This window comes from Coffea arabica, chromosome 2e (assembly GCF_036785885.1).
Source record: "Coffea arabica cultivar ET-39 chromosome 2e, Coffea Arabica ET-39 HiFi, whole genome shotgun sequence".
In the NCBI taxonomy this organism is placed as follows: Eukaryota; Viridiplantae; Streptophyta; class Magnoliopsida; order Gentianales; family Rubiaceae; genus Coffea; species Coffea arabica.
The window spans coordinates 70,611,329-70,625,562 of record NC_092313.1 but is presented as its reverse complement, the minus strand read 5'-3'; the positions used below and the strand labels follow the sequence as shown (position 1 = coordinate 70,625,562).

The window sequence follows — 14,234 nt, the reverse complement described above, 5'->3', positions numbered from 1 at the left end:
TTTGTTTTTTTTTTTTTGTTGAATTCATTTCCTTTCATTTATAGGCCAGGAAAAAGCAAGTAAATGCAACTCTCTGGAGCCCAAATGGACGGATTAGGTATTTGATACAGAATTCTTAAAAAAAAAAAATTAAAGAATTCATTTGGATTACATTTTTAAAGAGTTTTTGTGAATTTTTACAAGAAAATAACACTGTCAAAATTTTTAAAATGTAAAATATATGAGATAAAAATATCATTGCGAAATATACATGCAGAAAAATAGCACTGGCAAAAAAATCTGCGACTGCTCGGAACTGTGTACAAACGTACATGCAGTAGCACTTTTGTAGATGCTAACTAATTACTATCTAGTGGCCATGCATCCTAGTTCCAACATATACATTTGGCTATTGCTCATTACCATTGCTGCAGTCAAAGAAGTGTTTAGCTTAGTTTGGATATGATTATTTGTAAAAGATTTTTTTTTCTTGCATCATAAATATTTTTTTAAATTATTTTTTTATTTCACATATATCACATCACATACAGTAGTATTATTCTCATCCTTGTACGACTCCTAAAAGAATGTCTCAAAAAAATAATGAATTATTATTCTGAAGTTTATCACAAAAATTATTAATAAAAATTATTTGGAAGGTAATTTGTTAATTCCATTACCTAAAACAGAAAACTTCTTAATTTCATTTTACTGTTGGCATCTGCATTGATACAAGAAATTAATTCTCTTGACGAACCAAAGAAAGAAGAAAGCATGGTTGTTCTATGACAGGAGCTGCGAAAGTGGAGGCCATCATTTTCAATTGAGTCCCTATCTTTCCTCAAATGCAAGCATAGCTGAAAACTAATCGCACTAATTTATAGGTTGGCCCTTACGACCTATGATCCCGTCGTTTTCAAGAATCCACTATTCCAAACGCACTTCATAAAAAACAGCCATCAGAAGAAGGCAGATTAGAACACCCCCTAAAGATATATTTCCTCCATTTTTCTTTCCAAATCGATCATGTTTAGAGCATTCGCCTATAAATTATCTATTTGTTCAAGAATAATTGATGATAGGAATGCAATACTCTCAACCACAAAATTAAGGCAAAGACTTGTATAGATTTGATCTAGCACCTCGAAATAGACTTTATGAGGATAAATAAATCAGGTCACTCTTTTGCTTTACGATTTTCAATAATGGAATGACGTGACGATGTTTATGATCACATGATTCATAGTCTTGTTGATACGTAGACTAGATCTATCCAACTATTTGCACAAAATTAAATATATATATATGTACGTATACAGATCAACATTGGTCAAAATTCCAATTTAAAATAATCATTCAAAAATTTTTCTACCTAATCGGAATTTAAGAATATTTATAGTAACCCTTGGTGCTGGTTCTTCGATGTATGTGTAGATGCTAATACCACCTGTATTATTTTTGTTTTTAAAGTTTGAGCAGTTTTTTTTTTTTTTTTTTTTTTTTGTCGACGTTTTATAATATGATCAATTTTGGAAACAATAATACAAGAGTTGTAACTTGTAGCAAACCCTTCAAGTTCAGAAAGTAAAATTAATTGGGTAAAACATTTCACATTGGCAATACTGAAGTTGCTTTAAAAAGTTGACTATATATCACCTCATTGAAAAATTCGAAAGGGATTTCAAGTTTTGTCTCCCGTTGCTGTATTCTTTCGCCTACCTATTGTCCCTAAAAGGTGAGGTTTAATCAACCACCACATAAAAATTTATCCTGCCAGTTTCTTTTCTGACGAACCACTGGGCCAATGGCTTAGTGGCCACCAGGGAGGGACGTCCCTCCTTGGGTTGTAGGTTGAGGGTTCAAACCTCACATGCAGCGAAAAACATCTAAGGGTTGTGCCATAACACTCTCTTGATCTAGTTGGGTCTGTATACCCACTAGCCCCTACCACAACCTTTTTAGACTTCCCCTCCCCCCTAGATTAGGATAGAGTAGATTATACAAATGTATCGTTGCTGACAAAAAAAAAAAAAGCTTCTTTTTTGACGTGTAAATTGGGTTTGTTTGGATAGGGTATTATTTGAAATATTATTTGGAATAATTACTGTAGCACTTTTTGTGATGTGATGTATGTGAGATAAAAAGGTGGTTGGGAATATAAAAAGATGGGTTGGAAAATGTGTTTATGATGCAAGCGAAATATTATTTGAAATAAGTTGGTTATTTAAACAAACCCAAATATTATTGTGTGCCCTCTTTTCAAACTAAATTGTGAATGTTATGCCATCTTTTCTTTCTTTTCCAGCGCTTAGTTGACAAATTTTGATTGATAAAGGAGATTTAAACCCACGATCTCTATTCTTGAAGAGAACTTCTCAACTACCATAGTAAAATATCATTTTGACATATAATATCGTTATTACCCTAGAACTGATTTTTTTTCACCTTTTGCACGTGATATGTACATTATTTCGAAAATTGAGAATAGGAATAACGGCAATTTTCCTTCGCAAACAACTCAACTAAAGCCACATAAGAATTTAGGTAATAGTCTAAAAATGTTGTAATAACTATCATCACTCTAACGAAAATATAACACCCACTTAAAAAAGATAATGGTGATGATGCAAGGAGGAATGATCAACAGAAGAAAGCAACATGAATGGTGAAACAAAAGATAAGATGATAATGCCCAAGAGCGACAACTCTCTTGGTATCATTGATATTGTTTGATACAAAATTTTTCCTTGGCTTGGATGATTAATATTCAATTCTGACAAAAGGTTGAACTGACAGGTTTATACACACCATAGATTACCATATCTCCCATGAATTCTGCATGATCACAAAGTAGTAGACCACTTTAAAAAAAGACCCAAAAGGCAATAAAATATTTTGAGGGATGGGAGATTAAGTTGACACATATTTGTCCGTATTAGCACATATGTTCGAGGGCCACTGGATGCTAATTCTTTTGTTAATCTTAGTGGAGATCGTTAAAATAATTCTAGAGATATGAGATTTTAGGGGCAGAAGCTTTACAGCTTAGAACTGAGTAAGGCCTGGACAAATCCGAGTCTTCATGGCTCTTTCTACTTTTTAGAAACTTTTAACTTTGAATTACCCCTGCTCGAAGTCTCATTAATCAACATGGATATTAGCCACAGATCTATTGGAGACCTTTCACTCTCTCTTTCTTTTTTTTATTTTTTTAACATCAAAGATTGGAAATATTTTTTCAGAAGGAGCGTGACAAACACTAAAGTAAGTACACAAAAGAAGAATAAACTAAAGAAATTATCGGTGTAAAATCGTACAACCAAGTATCACACACAATAAAGTAGATTTTTTTTTTTTTGGTCAATCGACAATATTTATACAAGAGGGAAGACAATCCCATCTAAACCAAAGAGGGTGCTCTGGCGCACTATTTAATTTTTTTTTTAATGGTAAGGTGTGAGATTTAAATCTCCGACTTACAACCCAAAGAGGGATTTTAAATCCTTTTTATCGTCAACTTACCTAGGACAAGTTGGTTAATAAAGTAGATTTCTCACTCGCATGGATGCAATAAGAAACCTATAGGAATCCCAATTTTGGTTCCTTTGCTCTCCTTTTCCATTTTGTTGCTAGCCCTATTTGGGAAGTAGTTAAATAGGTGCCCTACTTTTACAACTAATGTTTTATTTTTTTATTTTTTATTTTTTAATATTGCCTACCATTACTAGTCAAAGATATGCTGTGTGTAGGTACGTTGCACTTTACACGCGTGCCACGCCACATATATTAAACATTTAAAGTACTACTAGGAAAACGACTTTAAATTTAACATTCTAATGCGAGCAAATTACTCTTTTGTCATTAGAGATATCTTATGGAAAACTTTTCCAGCCAAAAATGGAGCTGATCAATTATGTGTCCCTTTTTGCCCCTTGGTTGGATGGGATGGTTTCGAGATAACCTATTTAGTGTCTCGAGATCATGTGCTCGAGTTACCTCTTTATTACTTGTGTATCCTTGGAGGGTAGATGCACAGATGCAGGGAGATTAGTCTGGTAAAGTTGGGATACTTCTTATGTTGAAAAAAAAAAAATTGTATCCCTTTTTAGATATTCTTGGCGATTTTTGGAGTGGGAAAAATGAAATTCATCTCCGTATAGAATAGTATATTATGTATTTGAATTTGAACTTTTCAGAACAGGTTTTTGTTCTGCAAAAAATAGAAGCAATTAGAATACATTTGGATTGAATAGTTCAATGGTCTATATATTCTTGTAATTTTTCTCTAGTTTGATTACCGAATTCGGATCCTCTTCATTCAGGGATTAAATGCTGCATTCATCTAATAAAAATGAAATTCCCAAATTACTGTCAAGGATCAATTTTGTTCATAATTCATTGTACACTTGGTCCAAGTTGTATGCAGAAATTCTCATTAATCTCACAATGTTTCACCATTTGCTTAAGCAACCACAGAACTTAACGGCAATTCACTTGGTTTCTAAACTGTCCAAACATGAACTATAAATAGTACTTCCAAATCTATGGTAGAGTCTAATGATTTTTGGAATTTTGACAATTTAGATTAAAGGTAAATTAATAAACAGCAGAGAACTTAATGGAGAGAACTACATGATGGTTTGAACTTTTTCTTTTGTCAATCTGTTTTGAACATCACTAACGAAAACCTTCAACATGTAACAGAAGCAATTAACTGTGCACTTAATCCTAGAATATTTGCACAGAAGCCCATTTTTTCTCCCTTCACTCAAAAGTCAAAAATGTTATGACAATACTAATCCAACACTTTAAATAAACACATTTGTCTACAAATCCAAAAGAATGAAGAATCTCATATTGATTAATGTGCATATGTAACTTTTATATATTATGGCTTCGAGAAATGACAGAGATGGATAGCAAAAGAATGACATCAGATGAATTATATATTTTTCATCTCAAAATCATACTATGTTACACTTGGAGAAATGGGACATGAAAAGTCATCAGAAGTTCTCTTTATGGAATTCAAACTTAGTGGTTGTTTTCCTAGAGAAATCTTGAGCTAGTTGTCTCATATCAGCAACCAGACTTGGTGGACCACAGTAAAAAACTCCTGTCGCCAAGGAAAACCATTTTTCTTCATTAGAATTGCAAGATCAAAAAGGGAAAAAAAACAAGAATTTCTTTTAGAAAATGAACGCATGATTGGAATTTTTTGATAGATAGGTCTGCCGAACGGATGTGTTAAGCATATCAGGAGCAATGCCTGATCAAGATTCAGAAGAAATGGGAATTTCAGGGCTTACCAATTTTTTGATCAGCGTGATTAACGGCTACGTGCTTGAAAACCTGGCGCCAATTTGGTCTGGCAAAATGCGTCTTAACTCGAGTTCCAGAAACGATGTCAATGCCATTTTTAGCATGCTGAATTGCTTGAAGCATTGTGATCAGGGCTGATCGAGCATCTCCTTCTTCATACACACTGGTGCAGTAATTGTGAAGTTCAATTAGTCCTTCTTTATCATGTTCTGCTACATCATTCATCACTCCCCTGAACCATTCGAATGAACCCTGCTCCCGAGTTACCCAATAAAAGTAGGCTCGTCTTGTGGCAAAAGGCTTTTTCTTGATGTCCTTGAGACCATTTTCTGCCAACTCCTCTTCTATCTCTTTTTGTTGCTTGATGTTGTTGAGCACATCTTTGACTATGCTGATCAATGGGGTGGCTCCAATTCCTAATCCTACAAGGAGGAGGATATCATATTTTTTATAATCCTGAGCTGGTGCTCCATAAGGCTCGTCTATCAAGAGCCTTGGTAGCCTGAAAACATACTGTCATTAGCCGTGAATTTCATCTAACAAGAGCAATGTACAAAGAAGAGGAAGAGAGAAAGGAGTACCTTGGCTTGTTCATCTCTGGTGCAATGTCAGCTCTGAGGAGGCCACTTTTGTCATTTGTTGGGGGTTGACATACCTGTATGGACATTAATGCAAGGAAATTGAACAGTTTAGTCATGGTTTTTTGGGAAACTCTGCATAATGAGGATCAGTTTTGTCATGCTATCTCCGGATGCATACCTTGGAGAATACAGCCTTGAGTTGTGATGTCCAGTCGCCTAATGTTCGAATGTGGATGCTCAGATAATCATCTCCTGGTGCTGATGTAATTGAAAAGGGATGCCTGTGGTACAAAATCAGCAGGATTAGAAAGGGGCGTGGATGAATTATAAATGAAAATGGAATCCTTTCTTGATATACCATTGAAATGGAGATACGTCTGAACAGTTTACAAATATGTATTGCCCACTAGTATACTTGAATCCTTGAGGTTTATACATGTAAAGTGCCATAACATTCCCAGGGTACACAGCAACCTGAAAATACAAAAGCAAAATTGACGAAAAACAGGTGCCTGATGTTAACCTTTTTTGTAATGTGCCTACTAAATGAAGCAAGGGAAATTAGTTTGTGAAAGCATCAGCCTTGGGATATACCTTAGAAATTTGTACAGTCTTATAGCCAGACCTAAATGCACGAATCAATCGCTCACAAGCATATAGTACCATTGGGACAGCGAGGTACATCCATGTCTGCAGAAAAATTCACAGTATATTTGTTAGATTAATGGATCTAAGTTTTCATCATTGAGATCGATCGCTAATCAAGAATCAAGTTTTCAGATAACTCACTGTCTTTTTGTACCATTTCTTGGAGAGATAAAGGAAGTATCCGTGAATAATGAAGAGGATGTAGACAATGACAAATAGGTGGTGAGAATACCAAAATGCATTAAATCCAGTGAGCTTCTTGATGGTAGTTGGAAGTTTGAGCCTGTTCCTACGGAACCACGGTTGTGCTAATGTGAAGGCAATAGCCATAAGCACCACCATAACCACACCAGTCCAACCTTCAGTGCCTTTAACAAACCACCAGTAGTTATTAGGTCGCTTGTCACCAAAAAATGGCTTCAATGGTTCATATTCCTCATCGGTAGCATGAAGTAGCCGTGGAAAATCACATGTTAAGTGTGCTCCTGCGTGCAGCCCCACTCCAATAGCTATACCAAGGGCTATTACCTGATTAAGTTAGGAAACAGGGTGTAATGCATAATGTCAATCCACAGGTCGCAATGCAATCTTTAACAAATCTATAAACGCAGATTCAATACGGGGAGCTATCTTCTGATTTTCTCCCCTTCATGGGAAGTACCTTATGGAAGTTAACATTGTCATTGAAAGGAACAATCACCCCTAATTTTGTCCGACTCCTTAGCCATGTCATGGTGTTTCTGCATACTGGTAAAAGAATTAGAGCCATGTTGAACTTAAGTGTCTCAGCTCCACCTTTTGCTGTTGTGACACAATATCCCATAACATCAAAAACAGCCCTGTGTTTGTATTGAATGAATTTCCATGTGAAGAGTCCTGCACATATTGTTAACCATAAAGTCATCACCCAAATCCGTTTCCAGTTATCACCAATGAAGTAGGACAGCCTTCTATAGCATCTTTTGATGGGGTTTGCCTCCTTTGTTGGTTTTAGCTTTTGACTCAGGAGCTGGCTTAGGACTCTACTATTCGTCGAGACATTGGTAGAATGATGGGGTGCCTCCAGAAGTAGTGTTTCCAAGTTGTGCAACTGCGCGTAGGTGTCATCAGTAGCTCATTAGTATCATATACTGAAGGAGTCCCCATAATGCAAATTAATGGAGGCCTATCACTAGCTAAATCTACACTTTAATAAATGCCCGAGTGTAATGACATTTGTGAATGTCATGCTAAATGCAACTGAATCAGGACCTAGTAACTAGCAGGCTTAGTATGCAAATCTGGAGTGAAAGGCATTTCATTCTTCCCTAGCAACACAGACCTCAATGTACCCAAGGTTGTGGGGATCCAATTCCTCCATGATCAAAGCTGCATACTCATTAGCGTGCTCTTGGATCTTTAACAATTTGTTTGCAGCAGCACTAAGCATGATTATCTGCAGACGAGAGAAATTAATCATCAAATGGTTTTCTTGTTGATTAATTCATAAAGAATTCATCATACCTAATCTGTTTTCCAGGGATCTCACCTCTTGTACCTCTTCTTCAGTTATTCGCCCATCTGCATCCTTGTCCACCCTAGAAGTAGAATATCAATTATGTCTGTCACTAATGGCATTCATGCTAAGTTGCAGCATTTTGCAATAGTAAATGGAAGAGAACGAATACTTCCATTTCAAAATTAACCACTATACTCTAGACATGTAAAACAATTTCAGGACCTAGTTTTTTTTTTTTTTTTTTGTAAAGCTCTCAAGCCTGTTATAGATTGCTGTTTTTAGTCCAACTTCGATTAAGCGGTAAATACAAAACCTTCGAGGAAGTGACGAAAATTTGGAAGCATGACTACATACTTTTGGACGTTTCAATCAGTGTGTATAGTCCGTACTATTCCTCTTAGGAACGTGAATGATGATGGACTGCATTACTAGTTTATCAGTTTAAGCCAGGATTCAACATTTCAAATTAAATTGGAAGGCAGCAGTTAAAATCTAACACTTCGTTATTAATACCTGAATAGCAGAGAACGCAATCAGTAAGAAGAGTGCGTGTAAAGGAAATAAAAGAAACGAACATATCAAAAAAGGTTTGAAGCCTAGCATCAAAGCTTGTGTCAGTTATCTGCTCCCAAAACTCATGCAGTTCAGCCTTGGTTATTGACGGTGATGTGATGCATCTTTTTCGAGCTAGAGCATCAAACAATCCGTCAGCAAATTCAGTTGACTCATGCATTCCTGATCAATATACAACACACAAAATCAAGATCCATCAGCATTTGCTTTTGAAAGTATAATGAACCTCCTTTTGATGACTAACCATGATCCAATTTCCACAAAAGAAGACATTGCAAGATAACAGATACACTATATCATCCTCTGTGTTATAGTACTTCCAATCTTTTCATTAACTCGATTTGGCCATTCACTTCTTTGTATGAGAAATATATCTTTTTACCTACTAAAATTTTTTCTTTTAGATTTTATGAAACTGCCAGATCATAAACTTTTCAAAGCACCAATACGATTAATCTAGCCATAAGATAATAATGGAATTGCATTAGACAAACCTATACACTTTCCAAAATGCGATTTTGGTAGCATCCCATTGACTGCAAGTTCATGGAAACGGCTTTCAACCTCAGACCACCCTTCATTTCTTACATTCTTGTTTATAAACTGGAGACCTCGAAGTGCACGAGCAGCTCCAGACTTGGTCCTATCGACCTTGTTGAAGCTCTTAGAAGAAGTAATTCGCCTCAGTTCCTGTGAAACGTTTCTGAGATTAAACGAAAGTTGAGAGCCAAATGAAGAGTTTCTCTTCGCCAGTTGACTAGCTAACGATGTGGCCTTCTGATCGGTGGTGCCCCTAATATTTTGGAGTAAAATTGCATCATCACGAACATCAAGTGTAATTTCCACATACGAATCTTCATCTTTAAATCTTGCACTTTTCTTGCTGGACTTCTTTTTGTTACTCACAAGTGGACCACTGAATCCTATCCTACCACTGTTGATACTTTCTGTTTCAGACCCTTGATCACTTGCTATCTCCATTAATCTGGTTCTTGGTGGCTAATTCTTTCTTAGAGCAATGACAATGACAATTTCCGTGTTTTGCTCCGACCTGGAAGTGAAGTACGTAAAATTCAGTTTTCTTCTCAGTTCACCATATCAAATAAATGATAATGTAGCATCAATGTTCCAGGATTCCATCATAAAGCCATAAAAAGAAGCTATTATTCGCAATTTCAAGCAGGGAAATAAGCAGTTAAAATCACATTTCTCAGCAATTTTATATCTGCACTTCCAGGAAAGCCATTTTCAGAAGTGGTAGGAAACGAAAGGCCAGAAGTTTAGATTACATTATGCAGAAGATAAGAAGACAAGAAAAGCTGCCCCAAGAAAACTGAAAAGGCTACATTGAAACTTACCCACAAAAACACGTCCCAATGAGAAATGTATCAATTAAGTTGTGCTAAAAAATGATGTTCGATCCGGAGGGCTGGGAGAGAAGCTTAAGAAGAGCAAAGTTCATGAGAAATGGGATGGATATATATATATGTATATATATTTGATCAGGGGTAGCTAAAAATGATGATAACAGTAAGTCAAAAAGAAAGGAATTCAGGGGGCGGCCGGGTTTGCATTGTTTTTGATTCTTCAGGCGGTATAGGTGCTTTGGGTTTTCATTTCTTCCACTTTTCAAACATATAACATGATTATATTATTCAACAATTGTAATTTGCAAAACCACAACTCTACAACTACTCAACTGTATTAACAGGAAAATGGTCACTAAGATATTCTGCTTAAACACGGGCATAAAAAGCAGAATTAGGCTTACTGTATTCAGGATGAATGAAAAATTTTCTCCATTTTTTCGTTAGTGAAAGTTGACTGTAAACAGTACCATATTTCACATTTTGGCAATATCATCTGATGTGGTAGTCAGAAGTGAAAATCGTTCTCTCAACTCTGGATTGCCTTTGGGAAAATTCTTAGCCCGTGGTTGACTTAGGTCTTGTTTGGATTGCTGTTTTCCGTCGAAAAATTACATCGTTTTCCATAATCATATTTTTCTATTACTTTTTTCCCTCACATACATCAAATCGCTACAGTAATTTTTCTATAAAAAATGATAAAAAATGCAATCCAAACGGGGCCTAAATACTGGTGTCCATGGATGGGTGCAGCTTCGCACACTGCAGTTTTCATACTCGCAAGAAATTAAGAGCCCGTTTAAGGATTGGAGTTTCAAAAGAAACTATTTCTTGAAGAGATCCTATTTGGATTACGTGTTTTTCAGTATTTATTTTAGAATAATCCGCTGACAAATTTTTTAATTAAAGAGGAAGAAAATAAAGAAAGTTCAAGCTAGCATGTTACTAGTATCTTTAATCGATTGAAAACTGCTATAAAGTCATGTAAAATTATTGTAGTTGGTACACTGAAGAGGAGAAAATGTTAATATATTAATAAGCTCTTGGTTCAAAAACTCCTAATCCAACCAAATCATTGACCACGGGATTGGAAATTAAATCACTAATATCTGGTTTACAACTTGACGATTACCAAAGGTCTGAAGATAAACCCATACAAAAATATACGCATATATATATTGACATTTATCTAGAGACAAAATGAGGAAAAGGCATACAACAATTTTTTGACACTGATATTTCCCTCCATACTAAAATCAGCAAAGGAATACTATAGGACAATTAAAGATCTATTTGCTTCTTTTTCAGTAGCAAATCAGGTTTTGAGGTTATATAAATGATACAGCTTGGAATAGAGGCCCAAAATAAAGGGCAGAAAAAAAGGTCCTACTTCCACCGCTTGACCAGATTTTTTTTTGTTTTTGTTTTTGTTTTTGTTTTTGAACCTCACCTTACAATTCCTTCAATCTTATCACCCGATCAAACCCTCCCTCAGACAAGAGGATTTAAATTGCTCTAGTGCTTATTTTATTTTATTTTTGAGAGAACTTTGGAGCTTTTTCAATTATTTGCTTCACATATGTTGAAAATATTTGGAGAATGGTAATTAACATTTATATCTGGGCATTCTTGATAACACCAATTTAACTCCCTCAGACAAAACGATTTAAAATGCTCTAGTGATTTAGTTTCCTCTCACCTTATCACCCAACCCAATCATCCCTCAGACAAGAGGATTTAAATTGCTCTAGTGCTTATTTTATTTTTTTTTGAGAGAACTTTGGAGCTTTTTCAATTATTTGCTTCACATATGTTGAAAATATTTGGAGAATGGTAATTAACATTTATATCTAGGCATTCTTGTTAACACCAATTAACTCCCTGAGACAAGACGATTTAAAATTCTCCAGTGATTTAACTCACTTTCACCTTACCACCCAACCTAATCCTCTCTTAGACAAGTGGATTTAAACTGCTCTAGTGCTTTCTTTTTTTTTTTTTGAGAGAACTCTAGTGCTTTTTCAATTATTCGCTTCATAAGTTGAAGAAATTTGGAGAATGCTAATTAAAATTATTTATATCTAGGCATTGTTGTTAACACCAATTTAAACTCTTGATCTCGCATTTGTTAAAAAAAATAAAGGAAAAAAAATTCTTGATCTCACCGTCACATGTCATGTGACATCTTCTAACACTAATGAATTGGAAAGAAAATACTGCAACATGCCACTGAATGAAGTAGAAAGATGATACAAGCGAATAGTTGGTGACAGTTAAGGCATGACATTTGATACGTTGATTTTGTATGTATAGACGCTCTTAATCCATTGAAAATTTAAGATTAAGGATATGGCCCGTACAAGGCTTATACTCGCTCCAGTCAGCATTCAACAACCATTTTGGACTGAGAAACAGAAGGTGGAATGGAACCAAATTTTCAAGTGTGGAAAAGTAATTAGATTTCTATATAATCGAAAGCCAATATTACGTAAGGAATAAGTGTCTAAAAGGACAAAATCAATAATTCGTAATGATGAATTGTTCAAGTAGCAAACTTTAATTGACTTACCGTTCGTTTCGAGGGAATAGGAAGAAAAGGAAAAAAAATGAAATAGAGGAATAAATTTTTTTATGTTTGAATTGATTTTTGAGGAGGAAAAGGAAAAGATATGGAAGAAAAGAGTGCGTTTGATAAAATTGAAGTATAAAATCTGAATCTGTTGGGTTACTGTTCTTAAGTACTAAAATCTTAATAGTTGAGTATATTCTGCATTAAGTAATGAGTAAACGGCTAATTTATCATTTTAAGTAATTTATTTCAATAATTCAGAGCCACTTAATTAATTAAAACATTCTATTTTCATTATCAAACACATTTAAACATATTAATATCTGAACTATTAAATTTAAGTACTGAATTGAATTATTAAATAGGGCGTAAGATTAATGAAAAATTTTAAACTTTCCTAAAAAATCTATCTGTTTCAAAATAAAACTTTTTAAATTATGAATAAAAACTTACTAACACTTGATAGTTTCCTTTTTTCTTTTTCCTTAATCCAAATAATATTTTTGATGTTTCTTTCCTTTTCTTTCGTACTTAATTAAAATAAGATGAATGGAATCCACTTAATCAGCATTATGGTAGGACTTGAAAATGAATTTCTTTGTACTTTTTTTTTAACCTTCCACCCCTCCCCATATCCATTACATCCCTAACCGTCAAGCTCAGGATTCAGAATTCCAACCTTGAGCATGACAGTAAAGAAAAATCTAAATTCAGGATTCAAAATTCGAATCTTGAATCTGACAGTACAAAGAACTCTAACAATTCTTTCTTGACCACTAGACCAACCAGAGTGCATGTTGGCGTGTGTTTTGGGAGGTTTGGTTTTGACTTTAACACGGTATCGAATTAGGTACGAGCAACTTTGAAGTGCTCCCTGGGCTCTAGAATCCGCAGGCAATTGAGCCACCGGATTTGGGTAGAAATGGTCAATGGTTTAAGGTAATAGCAGACCCCAGTGACGATAGGGTTGTTAAATTGTGGAAACTCAGACCAATCTAATCTTTTTATCCAATTACAACCTATGAACCCGAATGTTCTTTACAGGGACAGGGCACCCACGCAGAGAAAAGATTTAAAAGGACGACTTTAGCCGCCTATGTCTCCATCCACTTGGTTAAAATTTTCTTCACCGTTATGCTCCACTCAAATCCTGTCGGGTAAATAAATTTGTATGTAGCATGATTAGTCATACAAATGTTGATTTGAAGTCAAAAAATTTGAGCTGTGTTTTCTTTTCCTTTTTTTTTTTTTACCCTTTTTTGGTTTGGAATTGACTGGATTTTTTAAATTTATTTTAGAGCCGTAAAGGTTTTAGATTCATACGAATTAGAGCTGGTAATTATACCCAAAACCCAACAACCCACCCACTAATTTAAGAGGTTGGGTTGGGTAAGTTGGGTATTGGGTAAATTTTGGGTTGGGTAATAAAAACCCATATATATTTTGGGCGGTTTGAGTATTTGTGTTGGGCACCCATTACCCAACTTTTCCCTCTTTGTATGTTTTTTATGCAAGTATAACCCATCCTGTTGACACATGGAAAAAGACATTCTTGTGTACAAAAGTGTTACCACCACCCCCCCAAAAAAAACCCCCCGGGGCAAAAAAAAAAAAGTGTTAATTTTTGGAGTAAGTTCCCTGTATTTTGGTTGGACTTTTTGATGGTTTAATAAAGGGGTTAGCAATTATCATTTAAA

At 35.0% G+C, this 14,234-nt stretch overlaps 1 protein-coding gene across 2 annotated transcripts; it reads right to left on the bottom strand.

Annotated features, from left to right (window-relative positions):
• Positions 1–4,836: 4,836 nt before the first annotated feature.
• LOC113732866 (respiratory burst oxidase homolog protein B-like) lies at positions 4,837–10,067 on the bottom strand. 2 transcript variants are annotated; one of them, XM_027258880.2, is made up of 13 exons: positions 9,960–10,067; positions 9,096–9,652; positions 8,604–8,763; positions 8,059–8,107; positions 7,852–7,965; positions 7,192–7,620; positions 6,672–7,058; positions 6,477–6,572; positions 6,241–6,356; positions 6,061–6,163; positions 5,883–5,956; positions 5,289–5,803; positions 4,837–5,095 (listed from the first exon to the last, which is right to left on the bottom strand). In XM_027258880.2, exons 2-13 carry the CDS (start codon positions 9,580–9,582, stop codon positions 4,986–4,988), a joined length of 2,640 nt encoding a protein of 879 aa, XP_027114681.1. In that variant the 5' UTR covers positions 9,583–9,652; positions 9,960–10,067; the 3' UTR covers positions 4,837–4,985. The 2 variants fall into 2 exon arrangements, with proteins under 2 accessions (XP_027114681.1, XP_027114682.1); XM_027258881.2 differs by lacking the exon at positions 4,837–5,095 and having other exon boundaries at positions 5,372–5,723.
• Between the last annotated feature and the right edge of the window lie 4,167 nt (positions 10,068–14,234).

What these genes read in the sequence shown, in the direction of transcription:
- LOC113732866 (XM_027258880.2), bottom strand. Translation starts at nt 9,582, where the DNA reads ATGGAGATAGCAAGTGATCAAGGGTCTGAAACAGAAAGTATCAACAGT. An exon ending in AGAAATGGTACAAAAAGACA is followed by an intron (nt 6,573 to 6,671) that starts GTGAGTTATCTG and finishes ATTTTTCTGCAG; the next exon opens with ACATGGATGTACCTCGCTGT. An exon ending in AGACTGTACAAATTTCTAAG is followed by an intron (nt 6,357 to 6,476) that starts GTATATCCCAAG and finishes TTGTATTTTCAG; the next exon opens with GTTGCTGTGTACCCTGGGAA.